At 37.3% G+C, this 20800-nt stretch overlaps 1 protein-coding gene and 2 long non-coding RNA genes across 4 annotated transcripts in view; 1 reads left to right on the top strand and 2 right to left on the bottom strand.

Annotated features, from left to right (window-relative positions):
* The first annotated feature begins 1693 nt into the window (after positions 1-1693).
* Positions 1694-8114, top strand: LOC149050049 (uncharacterized). The gene is made up of 4 exons (XR_016183708.1): positions 1694-1954; positions 4629-4709; positions 7121-7167; positions 7471-8114. It is a non-coding gene; the product is annotated as an uncharacterized LOC149050049 (long non-coding RNA).
* Positions 6827-12940, bottom strand: LOC113677282 (uncharacterized). The gene is made up of 5 exons (XR_016183707.1): positions 12700-12940; positions 10470-10530; positions 9956-10075; positions 9073-9175; positions 6827-8037 (listed from the first exon to the last, which is right to left on the bottom strand). It is a non-coding gene; the product is annotated as an uncharacterized LOC113677282 (long non-coding RNA).
* A 1094-nt stretch (positions 12941-14034) lies between these two features.
* LOC113677229 (centrosomal protein of 290 kDa) overlaps positions 14035-20800 on the bottom strand; it is a 32509-nt gene continuing 25743 nt past the window's right edge. For both annotated transcript variants that reach the window (XM_089196598.1, XM_089196597.1), the window contains 13 exons: positions 20103-20192; positions 19453-19512; positions 19063-19146; positions 18787-18960; positions 18141-18260; positions 17970-18053; positions 17673-17795; positions 17188-17280; positions 16762-16835; positions 16359-16458; positions 15974-16041; positions 15777-15834; positions 14035-15139 (listed from right to left, as the gene is read on the bottom strand). In XM_089196598.1, the coding sequence (XP_089052724.1) occupies positions 14975-15139; positions 15777-15834; positions 15974-16041; positions 16359-16458; positions 16762-16835; positions 17188-17280; positions 17673-17795; positions 17970-18053; positions 18141-18260; positions 18787-18960; positions 19063-19146; positions 19453-19512; positions 20103-20192 (1293 nt within the window). In that variant the 3' untranslated portion in view covers positions 14035-14974. The remainder of the gene's footprint in view (positions 15140-15776; positions 15835-15973; positions 16042-16358; positions 16459-16761; positions 16836-17187; positions 17281-17672; positions 17796-17969; positions 18054-18140; positions 18261-18786; positions 18961-19062; positions 19147-19452; positions 19513-20102; positions 20193-20800) is intronic.

The following is a 20800-nucleotide window of genomic DNA, read 5'->3' as shown; positions in this document are numbered from 1 at the left end:
TAACAATGAAAACCCACGATAAAAGACAGGTGACATGAAGGTTTCATGTGCATAGAGTTCCTGTGAATTCCCGAGCTTCCTCTCTTACCAGTTCATCGTGTAAATTTTTCGAAGGTTTTTCTCGGAGTAGAAGGGGCTCAAGTTTACCTCTATACGAGTTCACCTCTGCCTTTGTTCGAAGAACTTCGCTTTTTTTGCAAGCTGTTGAATTCGACTTTCTGGGATTTCTCACACCAAATTTTAACTCCGCGGGTAGTCTTTCCTCTTTCAAGGATTGCCCAGGATATAAACGAAATTGTTTGGAAGCGCCTTTGTACTGAGCTGATCGAACGACAGTGGAACGATTAAGGCGCCATGGAAGTATGTGAATATATTCTGGATTCAGTTTTTTCTTTAACGACGCTTCCAAGACTGTTAGCAGCATGTTTCCTTTCTTACCATTATTCACATCATGTTTTTGCTCGGCAAAATTACTCTCAATCCTTGAGATGTCAATTTGTGCAATGTCACTCTGTCCTTCGGAAGCTGTTATCTTCGTTACTGGAATTGTATGTGCTTGTTTGCGTTCATGTGCAAGACATACTCCTTTTATTTTTAAGTCTGGAGGCACAACAACAACACTTGTTTTAGGAGTCCACATTTGTAAAGAAATATTCTTACCCAATTTCGAATGCAATACTTCTGTCTTTCTTAATTCTGATCCTTTCACCGAAAAAGGTGTGCAGAAACACAGGTCTTGGCCTATGCACGTTTGCCTTTTCCGATCCATTGTCGTTTCTTTGATAGTCAGAAACTCACCTGCGAAAATCGTTGTAACAAAGTAGCATCCCTCGATACCAACAACATAGATGTAACCAAGACAACATCATTTCAGGATTTCCTCCGGTGAATCCTTCACTCCGTATCCTCGCTGTTATAGTTTAAGTTAACCCCTTTCGTAAACAAAATTAATATAAACGGCAAATTACGTGTAACAGTAGTTTGTTTAGAAATTCAATTCGGATATCTGTTTGCCTTTTAAGTCCTTAATCAGCCAGTGACTTCAGTTACACCAGAGGCGCTCAATCACATCGTTACAGTGAGTAATTCATTTTCAGTTTGACTGCACTCCATGGAAACATAGTACAAGTCTTCGCGTACGAAACATCGTTTTAAATAATGAATTATAGTTCCGTTGATGGCTCCGGTCATGTAATGTAAAATTGGCTTTGTTTACTCTCGGTAATCGAGATGTTTAGCAGGTGTTTTGGTAGACATGCTCTACCCAGGTCTCTGGCGAAAACACGGTAGCCCTCCGACTGAAGGCAGATGGAAACGAAAAGCATTAGTTATAATATATTTTCCTTTGGAGGGTATCTTTTTATCCCATTACAAGTTTTCATAGCTGATTGTTCAAACAGAAAAGCGTAGAGCAGGGGGCAAATGAAACTCTGAGAACGGAACAACGCCTAGAAAACAAGGACAAATTGGAATCTTGGGTGTAATTGAACCTAAGAATATAGGTTGGAAAAATGTAGTAGTGCAGCTCTCAAAGTTTGAAATCTTCCATAAATCGAAAGGGAAGCAACACAGTCCGTAATTATTCAGTTTGGACCACAAATTTGGTTATGAAGAATTAAGATTTATGCAAATATTGAGTCCTCACTCACCTGGAAGACCTGAGAACGAGGTTGTTTGGTTCTTCTGACTGTGTAGACTGGGAACTACTTGAGCTACTATGTGGAATAAAGCGAGTGTGAGAGGACTAAGAACACCATCATTTGACATGAAACTCTGAGAAAAAACGGCCCTTCAGCATCACTTGGCTTTTTAAGAACAAATATTTTTAAAAGGTTCCTTCATCTGAATTTAATAGGAATGTTTTCAGTGGCTGCCAAACGTAAAAAAGGTGAATGTCGATGTCTACATACTCACTGCTGGGCACAGAAACATCTGAAAGTCGTGCAGCGATAAGGTATTTCTCAAGGCTGTTTCGTTTTGCACAATTTTTGTTTAATTTAATTCTAATGCCGGTCGATCATTATATTTTTAATCCCGGTTAGCAACTGCTTAATCAATTTGTTTTGATATTATTTGAATGCTTGAACGCGGGAAATTTAAATATTTTCCTGCCATTTCTACACTCTGATGGTTACATCTATTGAAAACGGAGTAGATAGCTGTACTCCAGACAGCATACAAGATGGTATGCGCCAGTGTAGAATGTAGCCAATTCACTTTATCAACTCAGTCAATAAATCCAATTATCTTGTATACAATAATAAAGTGGAAAAGGTAGATAGTTGCATTTATGATAGACTACAGTGTAGATAGCTTTACCAAATAAATGCAATGAAGATAAATGTACCTATATGTAGGGGGGTGTGGATGGATCTGTCTTCCGAATGGTATTGTCAGTGTCAGTTGAAGGTCTTGCACGAGAGATTGAAATATTTTTTTTCTGTTGAAAAAAGGTGAAAGCTCAAAAACAAAAATAGAAATAATTAGCACTGGTAAAAAGGAAACTTATGAAATTTATAACAAAATTAACAAAAAATTTTGTCCTTGGTCAAAGTGGAGTCATCTTAAGATGACAGAAGTTGTAAACTATCAATAAAAAGTATACAAATTTTATAAAAGAAATCATTGAATGTGATGTGCTTTCACATTGTGCAAAGCCCTCTGCAGACTTAAACCTTTTTCCATGTCACAGTGAGCCATTTACTACACACTTTAATGTTACCCTTGGGTTCAAACCATTTACTGAACAAAGAGGAAATGTTTTAATAAATAATGAGACAAACCTTTGATTAGATGGTATAAAATACATGCTGACTATTTATTTATATGTGCAATGTCATCTTCCAAGGGTGTATGAGCATCACACAGCAAGCTTTTGCCTTACATAACTCTTATTTAGTCTTGATCTGTGATGCAAAGACTTTGTCCCCCAAAAAAGATGAAGAATTGTTTTGGACACTGGACTGACTTCATGCTCTGATCTGGCGTTTGACTTTGTACAAAAGGTACATGGGTGTCTGAAAGCTGACTTCCAAAGGAGTTGGTTTCACCCTTGGTCCCCCAAAAAAGAGGATAAACTGTTTTGGACACTGGACTGTCTCAATGTGCTGATCAGGTGTTTGACTTTGTACAAGAGATGGGAGACTTAAAACTGACCCACTAACAAGGGTTGGTGTCACCCTATACAACTCTTTCTTAGTCTTGATCTGTGATGCAAAGACTTGGTCCCCCCAAAAAAGGGAAAAACTGTTTTGGATACTGGACTGTCTTTATGCGCTGATCAGGTATTTGACTTTGTACAAGAGATGGGAGCTTAAAACTGACCCACTAACAAGGGTTGGTGTCACCCTATACAACTCTTCCTTAGTCTTGATCTGTGATGCAAAGACTTGGTCCCCCAAAAAAGGGGAAAAACTGTTTCGGATACTGGACTGTCTTTATGCACTGATCAGGTGTTTGACTTTGTACAAGAGATGGGAGACTTAAAACTGACCCACTAACAAGGGTTGGTGTCACCCTATACAAGTCTTCCTTAGTCTTGATCTGTGATGCAAAGACTTGGTCCCCCCAAAAAAGAGGAAAAACTGTTTTGGATACTGGACTATCTTTATGCGCTGATCAGGTATTTGACTTTGTACAAGAGATGGGTGACTTAAAACTGACCCACTAACAAGGGTCAGTGTTGCCCTATACAAGTCTTCCTTAGTCTTGATCTGTGATGCAAAGACTTGGTCCCCAAAAAATAGGATAAACTGTTTTGGACATTGGACTGTCTTTATGCGCTGATCAGGTGTTTGACTTTGTACAAGAGATGGGTGACTGAAAGCTGGCCTGCCAAGGAGCTGGTTTTTCCCTTTATTACACCCATTTTGAAATCACTGGTGTTCCCTGTAATCTGATTGGCCTTAATTGGTGCAATTTATTCATGAATCGCACCATTTTTTGTCTTGAATCACATCTTTTTCCCAGCCAATGAGGAGGCTTCACTAGAAACAAAACAGCCAATTAGATTTCAAGGCTTGTTTAAAGTAACCGATCAAATTGCAGGAAAGTGAAAGACAAAGAGTATCATGTGGCAAATTTTGCAACTTTTGTTTCCAAAACTCTTATTTTTCCCCCTAAAAAATGGATGAATTTAATTTCAAATCAGCTCAGTACTACATCAATAAAATATTTGAACTGACCAAATCCTGAATTTGGGTGATTTCAAAATGGATGTAATAAAGTGGTAATTGAACCTCGTGTCATGCAATTTTGGTTTGAAATCATACTTGTGATTTCAAATCGAACTCGCACTGCGTGCTCGTTCGATTTTGAAATCACGCGTATAATTTCAGCCCGAATTGCACTCCACTCAGTTCAATTACCATTATATACAACTCTTCTTCAGTCTTGATCTGTAATGCAAAGACTTAGTCACAAAAGAGAGGATAAACTGTTTCGGACACTGGATTGTCTTTATGCTCTGATCAGGTGTTTAACTTTGTATAAGAGATGGGTGAAATTATGAAATTATGAAATCTCTGAAATTATTTGAAGAGACCTAATTTCTGCTTCATACATTAAAGTTTATTAATAAACTGGAGGAGTAATGTTTTTTATTTTTGTATCTTTTAATCCTGATACAGGACAAAAGCAAGAGTGGGGACAATTTTGTCTTAGATTTTAGTTGATTATTGGACCATGATCGGCTCCATGAAGTGTTCAAGGCAAGTGTTTTGTTATTATTAGGATGCATCAATTTAGACTAAAGCACACAAAATAGAAGAACATTTTAGGTATTTTGCAAGGCTGGGCTTTTTACAGCACGGGACCCTCCTATCAGAATTTACCTTCTAGTTAGGGTAGTGTATAAAGACAATGGCATTTTTTCAGAGCTCTATCCTAGTGCTGCGAGTTCTGTTTACGGCTCGAGCACAATTCTTCCAAAAATCTCAACAACAAAATCTCATACAAGCGGAGCTAAACACGCAACTTACTAAGGGGCTATACAAGGACGGAAATGCTACTTTCCTTACCCATGAATGCGAACCTTGTGTGGAAATTGTAACTTGATCACAAAATCGAATAAATACGAAGCCAAAAATATTTTTTTACCGATAAATATCACAGTTTTGAATAAAATCGTAGCAGCAGAATTCAGGATTGAAATATAGAAATCTCATGCATTTCGTGTCTTTTTAAACTCAGCAGTTAATTTTCCAAGCAGCTAATCCTTTTTATTATAAACGTACAAAGCAATCCACTCGACTCACTGCTTTACTTTATCGCAAAATTTAAGTGCGAAGTTAAATTCAAAACCTACAAGAAATACTCTCCCAGTCCGTCTTTAAATACCAAACTTTTGCAGCGCTTTCCGGCAATCATGGCATCCGAAACGTTCGTTCTTATGAGCTTCTACGTCCTTCAAGCAAGCGAGCTAACGTAAGCTTTTTTTTTAAGGAAACTATTGGCTGAACCTCTGATTCCATATTAAAGCGAAATTCATCCGCGTTTCGAATGGTCGCCTTATAAAGCATAGCGTTCCCAGTTACAAACATTCTATGAGATTTTAGACGCTTCCTGTTTGTATGCCTCTGATTGAGCCTCTATGATTAAAAGTCAATGAATCTTTGTTACTCGCTTAAGTTCTAAGTCTCCTTAGCTGTCTCTTCAATTAGATTGGTATAACTCGGATAGTCAATTTGTTTGGAGGCGAATAATTTTACTTCAATTTACTTCCATTTCTTTATTGATGATATTACTTGGGAGCTAAGGCAACGTTAGTGGCTGGTGAAACACAAGGCGATTTTGTACGTTGATTGAATCAAGTTTGCTCCCTGGCGAAAGTCCTGAGCGAATTTCGCCACTTCATGATTCCCGCATACTCGACAGCTTAATTTCGATCGCGGTGATATGGCATTGAAACTTTGTTCCTGTTTGCAAACGAAGGCGTTTTCCGTGTACGAAATAGTATGAAAACATTGCGGCATAGGCAACATTACGTAGCGATGAATGTGGAAAATACTGGAAGCAGAACTCAGGCGGATCAAATATTGGATATCTGGTATGCGATGAGTTTATAGAATCACCCATTGTGTCTCTTGGAGTAGATAAAGAGTAATAGATAGAACCAGGGTGAATTGTAGGTTGGTCAATGATCAGCAGAGATTTGATTTTTTGATTGCATGTCTTCATATTCCATTGAAGCTTGTCGTAATTTTCATTACAAGAATAAAATACCTCCTCAATCATTGCACTTAATGCTTAATTCATTCCTCTAACAGAAGACAACGAGGTACTTCCCATAAGGTTTTTTCAACTTTTTTCCATTAATGGATGGTATTTATTAATATATAAATCGTCATGGTATTTTGAATCTTGTTTCTGTGGGGCACAGAAATGCCTTGGATTTGTACGAGAAGACCAAAACAGGTTTCCAAAAAAAATCGTGTAGGTTAAATTGTAATATACCATTCGGCGCCTATTTTTTTTTTCTACTTTCAACATAACCAAAACGGGGCATATGATTTGATCCAAGATAGCGGCCGTCTTTCGCTTCTGAAAGCATGTTTTTGATGGATAAGATGCCTTGGGAAGATCGGGCTTTTTATCTCCTTTTTTTTCGTACTCGAGGTAGTTTTATGTCTCCTAAAAACGGCAGGTAGTTATTTGGTCTTTCGATCGACTTAACACGAAATGCACCAAAGCTTTTTATGTCAATTCTTCAGGTTTGATCTGAAAATAGTTTTAATTTTCAACTCTAAATTTTTTCTTTTAGTTTTAATCTTTTAGTTGTATCTTAAATATTTCGGATTATTTGAAAAAATAATTAAAATGAATAAACTTTTAGAACTGCCAAAATATTTCTTTATTTTCCAGAATTGACTGTGTCGTTCAAGGGTGAAAAAAAGATATTTAACCAGAACTAGAAGTTTTTAAGTGTTTTTCGTTTCCCTGATCTGCTAGATGCAGGAAAAAAAGAATTAGGTAAAGATTTTACTTCAGATAATCGTTGTGGCGTAGTTGAACGAGAACTGGTGTAATTCTATTATGATGGTCCAGAATTGACTGTGAACAGTAAATTATTAAGACTGCCAATTTGTAGGTAAATAATTATCGCCTATCTTTCCTCTTACAGCAACCCCAAAGAGAGGGTGAAGAAAGACGGGAATACTTTTGATTCTGGTGAGTGTAGCTTTGTAGTTCACTTGAACGAAAACTTGTACAACGTTTGTGGTAATTTTTCATGGTCTTTTGACAGGGAAAATTTGTGTCGTTCTTGTTATGAAGGCTTATTTAGGACGCATGCGGATTCATTTTATGTTCTGAATTTAAAAAATTTTCAAGTGTACGAGTACAATATTTGTGGCATAGTTGAACAGATGCTTGTGGAGGTTCGTCTAAGTCTTTTGGGGAGAAAAGTTCGTTTTTCGGTAACGTTTTTATGGCTTAAATTCTTGGTCTTAATTTTATTTCCCTGTTATGCAGGTTTCTTCGACCACCCAAAGCTGGATACCGAGGAACGCGATCACCTCAAAGCACGAGACTAGAGACAAATATCAGTCTTGGAAAGAAAACAATTGGATCGACCCCCCAATTCAGAGAATAAAATAACAAATTGGGTCGATCCGTCCACCATCCCCCACCAAATCCGCCTCGATGAGACACGTGAAATCTTTTAATACAGTAATATAACAGAATATTGATATACTCTTTGTATATCTATACAGTAATATAACAGAATATTGATATACTCTTTTTTCACCCATCCGACCTTCCCCGCCACGCCCACCTCCGGCAAAAACTTTTGTTTCATTGTTTCCAAAAGATGTCTACCTTGTGGTACAAACATTTATTTAAAAGGCATGCGTTTTGTCAAACCAAATGTCTGTCTTAATACACATGCGTATTACAAACTGTTGTTATCACAAGGTACACAGCTTTAACCTCTTGTCCGATGGAGTGTGTGGACGGGGAAGATAGCATAACGACCTCAACTTGTGTTTTCTGAAGGTTGACATTTTTCTCTGGACTCTTGCTTTTCTTCTTGTCAATCTGAAGTAAATTGAAAATCATTGATGAATAAATAAGTTGTCAAGAGAAAATGAAAATTACAACGTAGAATGGAATGAGCTTTTTCTCTGTGTCATTATTTACCCAATCATCGTATTTCATAGAAATAAAATGGCAGCAAATTATCAACAACATTAACTACAAGAGAGGACAGTAAAAATCTATCAGCATAACAGAAAGGAAAAAGCAATGACAAGAAAACCTGAGGACATAGAAAATCAACAGACCAAGTGCTGTCATTGCATTTGAGAATTTGGATAACACTTCAATCCCTCGGGTAGCATGGAATTTAATTTTTGCATAGAATTTGCATGATACATGATCATGTAAAAAAGAATTTATGTTTTCTTCAGAATTTCGTTAAAGGGTAGATTTAGTTACCGCCTCTAACGGCGCCACACCTCATCTTCAGCATAAGATGTGTAATTAGCGTTTAGTTTCAATGTAAACGTGACTGAGTAGTTCCCTTCCACAGACCACATAAATTTTGGCGATTTAACGTTGTTGTTTTGCAGAGGACAGCTAAGAAATGTATACAATTTTATTAGCACGTGTTGAGCAATTGATGGGCTCACTAAAGTTTTTCTTTGGCCACGTCCTTGTTGCCAATAGTAACGAACTATATTCTAACAACTGTATGACAATTCGTTTTACTAGAAAACATTTTTTACTTAAATGCGCGCGTTTTCAAACTGTTCTCGATCGTTTCATTTAGCCCCATATACTCTGATTTGACTTCCTATATTCTAGATTCCTTACAGTACTCCATCTACGTTTTGAGGGTTAATTGAATGATAACCTGTCTAACGTACACGACTCCTAACCACCCCCCTCCCCCCCAAATTCACTCGGTAGAGCCGATAGTGTTAGAATAAATCTCGCGTACTAAAGGCCACATCTCGTTTTTTTTTTTGGTATAGAAATGTGCGAAGATGAGATTAAATACATAGAATCAAACTCAAGTGAGAACATACAGTGCCACTTTTAAGTGGCACTGTAATAATACAATTAAAATACCTGTTTGTGACTTGCACTTGAAAGAAATATACGACCTTGTTGTGCGAAGTTGTAGTCTTAATGTGACTTGAGGCGTGACTTCCTTTGTTTGCGTCAGAAGGACCTGAAAACAGAAACAGTTTGGATACAGTTTGAGTTATTGGGCTTATTTTTATTTGATTTTAAGACTTGTAATAAAGTGTGAAACTACTGCAATAGTTCGGCTCTGATCCCATTCATCCCTAGAAGATTTTGTCACACGTGACAAAATCGTATCTTGTCTAATGAGTGTATGATGATCATGAATCGAAAATGACAGTGACATAGGCTTGACTAATGACAGTGACATAGGCTTGACTAATCCAGATAACGGATTTCTGAAGAAGAAGAAGAAGAAGCAGCAGCAGCAGCAGCAGCAGCAGCAGCAGCAGCAGCAGCAGCTTTATTGACGTACACTGCTCAGGGTAGCCACTTCAGATGCAAAAAGCTGTCTGTTATTAATGGGAGCCCTGAGCACAACAATGTACTAAAACTATAGTATACATATGCATTACACTGATACTGATAGCATTATAGATAGAAAACTATGCACAAATAAAAAATTTAGAAGTAAATATACCATCAAGATAGTTCGTTAAAAAGAGTGCACCCATAGTAACAGAAAGATCGTTTTGTGATCTCAGTCTTCACAGCAGGCGGATGTAAAAGGTTGCTTCGTCTAGTGGCGCGGGCGTAAATTGTATTATTACGTTTAAAATATTCTTTAAAATATTGGGGACATTGACCTTGCAGGCATTTCTTAACGAGTTTAAAGTAGTCCACCTTTGTCACTTCACAGATTAAATAAGTTGACCCAAATGCAGAGGCTGTTACATTTCGAAAAAACATCACTCGACCAACTAACCGTGAGGAGTTGAGACTGTCAAGGAAATGTAAGGAGGTAATTTGTTCAGCAACAAACTGTAACTCAAGGAGCTTTCAGCCACACAGTCTCCTCAAGGTCAAAGCTCTACATATGAACATACTGAAACAGTTAAAAGTTACTTTAATATTTAATGAGAGTAAACATAATCATTACAGAATCACACATTCCATGGGCTACTCAATCAATATTCAAATGATGCTGTGGGAGAGGACGTGGGGAAAATGTATTTCTGCTAGTGCTACGTTGTAAAATGTGGTAAGTAGTAAAAAGCTGAAGCTAGCAGCTCAACATTCCAACACTTTACTGTTGAAAGGCATCCCTTTGTGCAAGAAAGGGTGTCCTTCACTTTTATGTGTAAAAATGAAATCAAACTGTTGAACAATCACCAATTTTTCTTTTTCCCAGTTACTGATAAATCTCCAGTCTAAAAATCTACTCAATATGGTGGTTATCCAGAGATAACTATAATCCAAACACAGCTTTGATCACTTACCAAATCTTATCCAAAATTCTCATTGTTAGAGACTTGTCTTTATTCTTCCCTATGTACCTGCCTGTAAAATAAAAATTATTCTTGGAGTGGCAATCCTTCTGACTGTTGACAATTTATACACAGTGTACCACTTTTTCATCATAATATGAAAATGGCCCCCTCTATTTATTTTATCTGAACTTCTTAATACCCTTAGAAGTAAAACTATACTTGGAAGACAAAATAACAATATTGGTGAAAAAAAGGCAAGACATTGAAATTTTTTAGTTAACAGCATGACTAGTAGTGGTATTTGGCAGTGATACTACCAGGACAGAGCTGAATAACATATATGCATAGAATTAATCAATCAATATAGCAGTACATTACATTAATTTTGCTCAACCTACACAAAATGCATTTTCCTAATTGAAATACATCATTTTGTAGCTAAATTTCAGCAAGTGTGCGAGGATACCTAACTATTGTGTGAAAAATATATTTTGCATCCCTGTTGAACAACAGACTGTGACAAAAGTTTTAAGCTTAACCTCTTTGCTTAAGGAACAACCATGCTCCTTTTAAATTTTTCACAAATTCTATGAGACTACATATAGTGTCGTTATTGCTTCAAATGTGAGCCCACCAAAGTCCCAATATGTGCAAATGTTTTACAGCTTTGTCTACTGCAAGAAGACAAATATTTCAAAATCATCCAAAATAGTGTAACTAGTGATGTAGAAAATTTCATCAGACCACCTAACTGCACCAGAGTCAACTACAGTGCACCTCAAAGATAAGGGGACCAAATCATGCACATCAAATTTGTATAGAACAAGTCTCAGACCAGACACAGACTAGTTTTGGCAGCCAAACCATACCTGTCTACTCTGAGGTGTCTACTTAAAGATTGTATTTGCAGTAAAAACAGTTGGTTAAACTGCACCAGATATCTGTCAATTGTTTCTTATGGTTGTGTTTGTTGTAGTCTTGTTAACTTTACACAGTTTTTGCTTACCAACAAATTTCATCAAGATTTGCTCATCAAATAACACAGCACCACTAATTTCTTTTAAGACATCTATCATTGTATGCCTAACAATCCAATATATAATTTTCTCAGTGTTTGCTTGCAATTGTCAATTCATTCAAACTTATTTTCCCATTGCTTCTTGTCTGTGCCATGTGCTCAAAATAAAAACAAAAAAGATAAAACTTTCTCTTCTAACAAAAATTACATAGATTTAAGCAGCTTATCAAGGAAACTTTGAATGAGCAAACTGCTTTCATTACAGTTCTTGCTGTAATGCTACAAGAGTCAAAATGGCAATTTTTTAGATACTAGTGTCCAATTTTTATTTTAGACACTGAGATGCTAGAGTGCAATTGTTGATTTTGGACACAAACATCTAATTTAAGATTTTAGACACTTGTGTCTAATTTTTAATTTCACACAATACTAACCAATTTTTTATTTTGGACACTAGAGCCCAATTTTTTATTTTTGACACTTCTGTCCAATTTTGCTATTGGACACTAGTGTCTGTTCAGTAAAAGATCAAAGATAATGTCAAAATGTGGTAAGAGCAAAAGAGTAACACACAAGGCCCAGCCACTTGTTCCTTCTACATTTTAACATCTCCTGTGATCTATAACAGAACAGACGAATGGCAACATGGAATATAATTGTTCTATATCTTAAAAAAGCAAATTTTTGTTGGTTGCAGTGCCATCTTTGCATCTATCCTCAAATAGAACATAGATAAGAACCAGTCAAAATGTGTGTAAAATTCAACTTATCATATAAATACAAATAGATTATAATCACATCATGTCAGAAAGTGCAGTGTATTTGTGATAAGTGCATCGCACAATTTCTGCGTCAGTCGCTATTTCAATTGATAAACAAATATCAAGCTCTTTCCAGGCCTCATCTCATGTCGGACTGATGCCTGAAAAGAGCTTATCTTTACTACTAAGGAATGGGCCAAAAAGATCCGCGATAGACTACCTCAGGGAGGTGATTGGGCGACAATACGCCAGTTAAAGTAAAATGTAACGAATTGTGCAAAAAATACTGTTTACATATAGGATCGATTTACACGGCTGTTCTAAGTCCGACGTTTGTACCCAGTCAATAATATGCAGCTTAGTTTTTAAAGATAAGAGACTCAAAATCTTATAGCTTCGAATTCAAGATTATTGTGCTCAGAGAAAGGTTATTTTAATTTCGATCATGTTTGTTCCTTACCTCTAGCGTGTAGGTGAACAGACCGTCACAGGAGGTCTCCATTTCAGTTTTTCATCCACTGTGACGCCATTTTCCGACCCAAATACCGTCAAACAAGAGCCAAAATGTATTGAAAGGCAACTGTTACTTAAGCTGTTGTTTATACACCTGTCTGGGGAACAGAACGCACAGTTTGCATCCATCGTTTTCAAGGTGAATGCTGCATAACAGAACAACACACAGTCACTTTGTAAAATCCTTCGTGTAGGCTGTATTTTTCTGTCACCATATAGCCATTTTGTGGAACATTTATGTAAGACGTATCATTGTGTAACAGTAGCTACAACTTTCTACAGTAAGTACAACTATCTACATTACCTACAGCGGGTACAACTATTTAAACTGTCTACAGTAGGCACACCTATCTACACTGTCTACGGTAGTTACAGCTATCTACACTGTCTATGGTAAGTACAGCTATCTACAATGTCTACAGTAGGGACATCTATCTACACTGTCTACAGTAGGTACAGCTATCTACACTGTCTACAGTAGGTACAACTATTTACACTGTCCAGAATAGGTACAACTATCTACACTGTCTACAGTAAGTACAACTATCCACACTGTCCAGAATAGGTACGACTATCTACATTGTCTACAGTAAGTACAACTATCCACACTGTCTACAGTAGGTACAACTATCTACACTGTCTACGGTAGGTACAACTATCTACACTGTCTACGGTAGGTACAACTATCTACAGAGTGCAATAGGTACAGCTATCTACACTGTCTACAGAAGGTACAACTATCTACATAGTGTACAGTAGGTAGAGCTATCTACACTGTCTACAGTAAGTAAAACTATCCACACTGCCTATATTAGGTACAGCTATTTACACTGTCTATAGTAGGTACAACTATCTACCCTATCTATTACCTGTGACAACGTCAGATGATGTTTGATGACAATGAATATTGTAGACATGATCATTTTTGAGACAAAGTCACTAGGACTACTCGATATTAATCGCTGAGATTGATAAGGATTATTTTTTTCGTATAAGTGCTAAGGTGATTATCCGAGAAACTGCATTCCTTTCGTCTTACATGTTTCTTCATTAAAGACATTCAGTTCTCAGTTCTCGATATCGCACTGGACATGCAACGTACATTTGACCAGTCAGAACGCGTGCACCTCTATAATAATCTGAGCAAGTGAGTTTCATACAGAGGGTTCAGTTTGGCTCCTCGAGTCTTCTTTACATGGCCTTCTTGGGCCTCACTCGTCACAAACGAATCGAACATCCAGCCAGAAAATAATGTTGATCAAATAATATCGACACATTGTGAGTGTTCGTTTAGTTTTATTCTCAAGGAGAACGAAAATGTGATTACGTAGGGAAATGAGTAACAAAATGGTCAAGAGAAAACGTGAAAGCCAATAGATCAGAAAAAAATCTCAAAAAAAGAAGGGAACAAATAACCTGGAAACAAACGATCCCATCTGCGCTTCCTTCTCACTCGAGACAAGTAAAGGAAGCCGATAGGTAGTGGGGAACATGACGGAAAACGCTCCACATAAAACAAAACTGAGATGTCTAGGACGAAGGAAAGGGAAAGTGAATACATGATGATTCACAATTAAAACAAAGGGACATGAGATGTCCGAAGAAGACGAAAGGTAACAGGGAACTCAAGTGAAAGACGGCAAGACACGAAAAGGAAATAATAAAGACAAAGCTAAGGGGACTAAGAACTCAACAAATGTTCAATTACTATTCTTGTAAAAAAAATTATCACAATTCCAGACTTTTATACAATAAAAATATGATCTCTAAAAATAAATTAGTTATAAATATTCTAAACCGCTTAAAATACGTTCGTATATCCCTTTTTTTCGATTTCATTCCTCAAACAATTGGTGAACAATATTAATTCTGCTAAGAAGAGGTGTTTCCACAGCTTACGTTTCAATCGTGAACACGTCTGTTCCAATGAATTCCTTTGACTGACACGACATCAGTAAGTCTATAGAAATTCAGCGTCTCGATGGCATTTTTAACACACTTTTCTCAAAATCTTTTCTGGGAAAGCAATTCTTTTCTTCACAAGCCTTCTCTATGCCTACGAAAATCTCAGCTGAAGGCCTTTGCAAAATGGGCGCGTCTTTGGCAAGTTCCCTCGTTAGGAAAGTGTTGTTGGGACACCGAAGTTCACTAAGAAATTTGCCAACGTATTTTTGGCTGTAGAACTTTCGCTGCTTTCTGTGGAGAATCTGGCTCACAAAAGTTTAATCCTCCGTAGGAATGTTCACATCAACTCCAAACTGTCGAGACATCTGCCTTAACTGTCGCTCGTACAGCACGTTCCTTTCAACAGCCTTTTGGTAATTGTACTTCAAGTCTTCGATCTCTTCGAAAAAAGCGGGATCAAAGGCCTCGAGTTCTTTTCGTAGCTGAAAAAAGTGATATAGTTAACCACTTATACATATTTGTATCAAAATACACGATTCTCCCGATGCGCCTTACAAATAACTATGACCCAGACCTTTAATTAAAACTCCAACTTTGGGGAAATTGGGAACAAAGAAAATAATCATGGATGTCTCGAATATTCCACCTGCGAGTTACCTTGAACCCTCTCTATCAAAGCAAGGCTGGGGTAAAACAATTCGTCGAGACGAGATCATTTTGGATGTGAATGAATGTAACTTTGGTATGAAAGAATGAGAAAAAAGAATCCATTTCGGAACAAGAATAATGTGTATTCGGAAATGTGCTAATTAGGCGGTTAAGGAGAACTGCATTTTGAGGTTCTATTCAATTTAGAATGCATAGGCGCGCACTAGCTTTTCGCCATGAAATTAAAATAGCGCTAGAAGTTGAAAACTTCAAAGTCCAATCGATAAATGGTTCGACACACCCCACTTTTCCTAAACGACGATGGCACAAATCTGATTTTCAAAGCTCCGACATTTGAGAACCCAACCTTTCAAAGTGACAAGACTCAATATACTATGGCACAGGGTAAATGCCTCGTCCTATCTATCTCGTGTAGGTTGAGTAGATACAAATTAACAGCCTCAGACAAACCTTGGAGACTTCATGCGACGTTCGATCGCGCTCCAACTCTACAGTTTTCAATCTCGTTCTACAAAGAAAATCAGAAAGTTATCACTGTTAATATATTTGATACGAAAACTGCTACAGTAGCAAAAAGATTTGTTAAGTTGTATATCCTTAATTTGACATTTAGGAAAATGTGCTGAAGAAAAATCCCACATAGTTACCTCAGTTCCACGTCCTCGGCCATCATTCTGTCGTAGTTTCGTAATTTCTCTAGAACTTCTTCATTATCCTAGAACGTCAAGAGAAGAATGCCACGTTTTAAGAAACAGTACACTGGTCGTGTAAAGTACCCATCTTTTATACTGCTTACTGACCTTCAAAATCAACGCTCAGAGCAACTAAGTCCTTTTTAAAGCGAACAGGCTGTGCTGGTGTCAGTCACCCTCATGGATTTATATCATTCATAGTTAAAACGTTCTTTCAATAACTGAAGTCATAGTTACTTTCGGTAAGTTGCTTCCAACGATCGACAACCCGAGAGAAAATCCTTCTACATGGAAAATGTAATAGTAAAGTTTCTTAAACTACCAAGAAGACACAACTTACCAAGTCACGTGGTAGATCACCTGCCTGTCCCATCTTTCTGAGTTGCCGTACCTCGTGTAAAATTTCTTCTTTCTCTGACTCGAGAGATGCCAACCGCAACCTAGACAACAACGACTAAATAAACGATCTAACAAGTAAAATTAAATTTTTACAGGATAATTTTCAGAACAAGCAGTCACAATGACAATAACGACCAAGGCGACGAGAGAGAAAACGATAAGAACAACAATAAATAGGCAGCCTACGGCTTCACGCGTGGTATAGCATGGTAACAGAGGCTAGTTACCCGTCTACAAAATGCTAGGTACGATTTCTGCAAAACAAACTCCACCAATGCGTAGTCTGAGCTGCAATCATTCCAATTTTTTTTCAAAGTTTCCAGAAAGATAAAACGTAACGTTACCTTGTCTGTTGAAGTTCTTTGACCAGATCACTGTCACCTTTAATATTTGCGGGAAACCGCTCCAAAATTGTAACCTACAAAAAAAAAAGGAATTAATGTTCCCAATAAAATGAAAACCAAACACAGGTAAAATTAGCAGAGTCAGGATCAGTTGTTTAAACTATGGTACATAGCATCACGGCTATTACTTAAATAGCACCTACATTTATATCGAGAAACGGGCATAATGAGCGAACACTAGTGAAACTAGCTCAGGTTCTTTTAACAAAACCCCTACAAAACCCCTACATACATACTGTCCGCTTTCGTAACATCTGCCTCTAGTCATTTTGGTGTTCCAAAAGATAACCACTGGGGGTCTGCACCAACCTACACATCCGAGTCTCTTTTAATGAGTGTTCTATCGACACAAAATTAATAACAAACCTTTTCCTCAAGTTCTTGCTGTTTCTTCATTAACTCAGTTTCTCTGTTTGCAGCTGCTTTCAAGTACGTCTTGATATCTTTCAACAGATTTGTCTGAGGAAAATAAACATGGTCAGGTGTTCTGAAAAACCTTGTCATTTCCCTTCCTCTCTGCCTTTCTTTCCACTTACCTTATCAGTGCTATTCAGGCAAGAGATGGGTGGGGAGGTGGAGGGCAAAATGATACCCACAGAGGAACCAACATTCACAGATAGGGCCACTCCATTATCCACCGAAAAGGGGATGAGAATAGACAAACTTGGGATTGAGAGCGTTTTTTGGATAACTGGATATAAAAAAAACAACGTCTCTCGACTGATTTAAAAGGAAAAATGTAGCAGGTAGATTGGCGAATTACTGATCGGATGTTAGGACAAAGATGTTCAAAATATAGCTGTGTATCAATACCTCAGGAAGCTTCTAGGCACATTTGAGGACAGGCTTACCTTTTTCTCAAGTTCTGCCTCTAGTTTTTGCATCTTCTCTTCGTATATCTTTGGTAAAACGACTGATTTCCATTCTTTACTATCAAGTCCATCCATGTTTGAGGCGGAAAGTCTTTGATGTAACTAATGATACAGAACGTATTCCAAAATAGATTTTCATATCACACCAATGGCAAATGGTAAGGAAAAACAGAGATACGTGTTGTGAGAAAAGGAAACTAGTTTTTATCGATATTGTCCTGAGTGTAGCAACAAGGTGATTCTATGCGCAATAAATCAAGCCCAAAGTTTTGTTACCTGTTCTAATTCTTTCACAAGCTCTTCTTTTCTCTGTTCCAGATTAGCGTTTGCTGTTTTTAACTTTTCTACCTTCTCCATTTCCTGTGAGGAAAAGGACAGCAAATCAAACAAAGGACTAGACATTCGCGAGAACTGTTCTGCAAACTCAATGACCAAGTTTCAATGTACCTTTTTTAAATCTTTAAGTAGTTTCTCGTTCTCAGTCACCAGTCTAGCTGTATTTCCCTCACTACTACCTCCACGGGAGGACTGGGTCTTCTCGCTAACTTTTGCCTTCTCCAACTCATGCTGGTATAGCAGACAGAAAAATGCATTTAAGTAAAGATGTAGAGCAAGAAAAGTGGACAATTAATGGGGTGTAAACATATCCATACTCTTGAGAAGGTGCTCGAGCGTCTATGCACCATGCGTGAAGTTGAGATTGGGGAGTGGAAAAGAGAGAAATACCAACGACAAAGTGGATTTACCTTCCTCCAATAGGTGGGTCCTTAATGGGAAGGCCAAAACAACAAAAGGGGAATACAGTGACCAAAAAGAAAGGCTCCTGAGAATTTCGATATTGGTTGGAGAAAAAGCTAACTACCTCCGCTTACAGAGTTGTTCCATTCCATTTCCTTTTTAGTCATCAAATAAACAAGGACGATCCTATGTATGACCCCTTTGAACCTTACAGAGCAGCACCAAAAACAATAAAAACCAAACAACAACAATCATAACAGACAAAAAATGTGACAAAAAAGGTTTTTTTTTTGGCACCATTCACTGCCTTCCTGTTATCGTTGTAACTACCTTAAAACTGAAACAGGTGGTTTACCTTGAGCCGTTTATTTTCCTTTAACACTTCACCATACTGAGGGCCTCCTGCTCCAACAGTCTTCTTTAACTGATCATTCTCTCCCTGAAGTCTCTCCACAACTCGTCTCATGGCTGCTATTACTCTCTCCAGATCCTCTACGCTCTGACCACCCATACCAGTGCCCAGACTCTTCTGTCAAATCAAAGTAGTGGTAAGTACACTGTAACCATTGCTGGAGTAGTAAGCTGTTATCTTCTACTGTAGCCGTTTGATTTGTTAGAATACACTTTTTACCTTGCGAGCTTTCTCCCTCTTTTTGCTTGCTTCAAGTTCTGCTTTCAAAATTTCCACATACTCTTGTAAATCTTCTACACGAGCCTTGACAAAAAAAGATCGTAGATAAATACGATTTGAATGTCTAAAATCGGACAAGAAATGAAAGACACTTTCATTAAGTACTTTTTAAATATAGGTCAAACAATTTATTTGAAGAACTTTGATGGATGAACAAGAACTTCAAGGGAAGAAGTCAAAGTGTGTTGATGAAATATTCGAAGATCGTGTCCATCACAGTGTGCAATTGGCCGGATATATTCAAAATTTGGTCGGGCAATTTCCAAAGATCGACTGTAATTTCCAGCTCTGTTAGCATACATTTATACAGCGAAATATCTATTTAGATACCTTTAGTCGAGGGTTTTCCTTTCGAGCTTGTTCATACTCGAATCTTAATTCCATATTTTCCTGCAAAGGAATGTTACTGTGTTTATGAGTTCTGGCCGGGTACATATTATATGTCACTATAGCCGCAAACGCTAATCACACGTATTTCAAACTTTACTAGAACAAACTTGACACATTGTTGAATACGGTAACTGAAAATGACAAAATTACAAACACGCGAATGAGCATAAAATAACTTACATCGTATGAGTGAAAGTACTGGAAAACGACAAAGCGAGATAAACAAGGATACTTACAAGACGAATGTGACCAACCCAAAGACGAAAACATGAAACCCAGAGCTAGATATGTAACGGTAATTTTCACAAACTAGACAACTAACCAAATAAATTACGCGCAACCAATATATATACGATATGCAAATAAATATAACAAGTACAAAACTGGTAACTGACAAAGGACACTAATGGAAGACGAGAAAATAAACACCTAACACGAAACTATGAAACACCAACACTAACAAAAAATGATAGTACAAATTCTTGCGCCTACAGTCACATCAAAATGAAGTGCATCATCAAAGCAATTTTTACATTTCTCCTAAAGCCTTTTTAAAACTGTTGTGTGTGATATCATAATCCTTAACTAACCTCTTTTGCCTCCAAGAGCTGTTTTTGAAGAGACTGATTTCTCTGATACATTTCACGATACATATCAGCATCAGCATGATCCACTGTACGCTGTCGTTAGGAAAAATAAAGGCATAAAGTTAATTGGCTGTTAAGAGCTTAAAAGGAAAGAGGTCTAACGAGCGCCACGTTAAGCAGGCGTGATGGATATCGTGCAGCCCACGAGTCTACAACCCACCCATGGGTATATCTAATACCCCATTCACACCAGCAAAACATGTTTTGTTAAACTGGTTTTCATTGAATGAAAATTATAAACAGAGAACTGAAAAACTTGATTTTCCATTGGATTCAAGTACTTGCTAACTTGCATTTCCAATGTGCTACATTCAAGTCAAAAATATTCGGTTAAATAGTTTCTATGAAGAAAAAAAAAATTAAACTGTGTTTAACAAAACAACTTTTAAACATGTTTAAGCTTTGGTGTGAATGGGGCATAAGAGAAGAGCAACTAAGTGAAGAACGACAAAACTGCATTCATTTCCTTAACTGCATTTTTTGTTATTGTAGGCCTTAACTACAATTAGACTACAACTACAACTACAATTATTATTGTAGGCCTTACTACAATTAGCTCAGTTCTACGGTTTACCTAATTGTAACGATATTTTAGATGGAAACATGAAATCACCATCGTTGGGTTAGAATATAGGAAGTTA

Source organism: Pocillopora damicornis, chromosome 2, assembly GCF_964200805.1.
Source record: "Pocillopora damicornis chromosome 2, jaPocDami1.2, whole genome shotgun sequence".
NCBI lineage: Eukaryota > Metazoa > Cnidaria > Anthozoa > Scleractinia > Pocilloporidae > Pocillopora > Pocillopora damicornis.
This window is presented reverse-complemented; position numbering and strand designations above follow the sequence as displayed.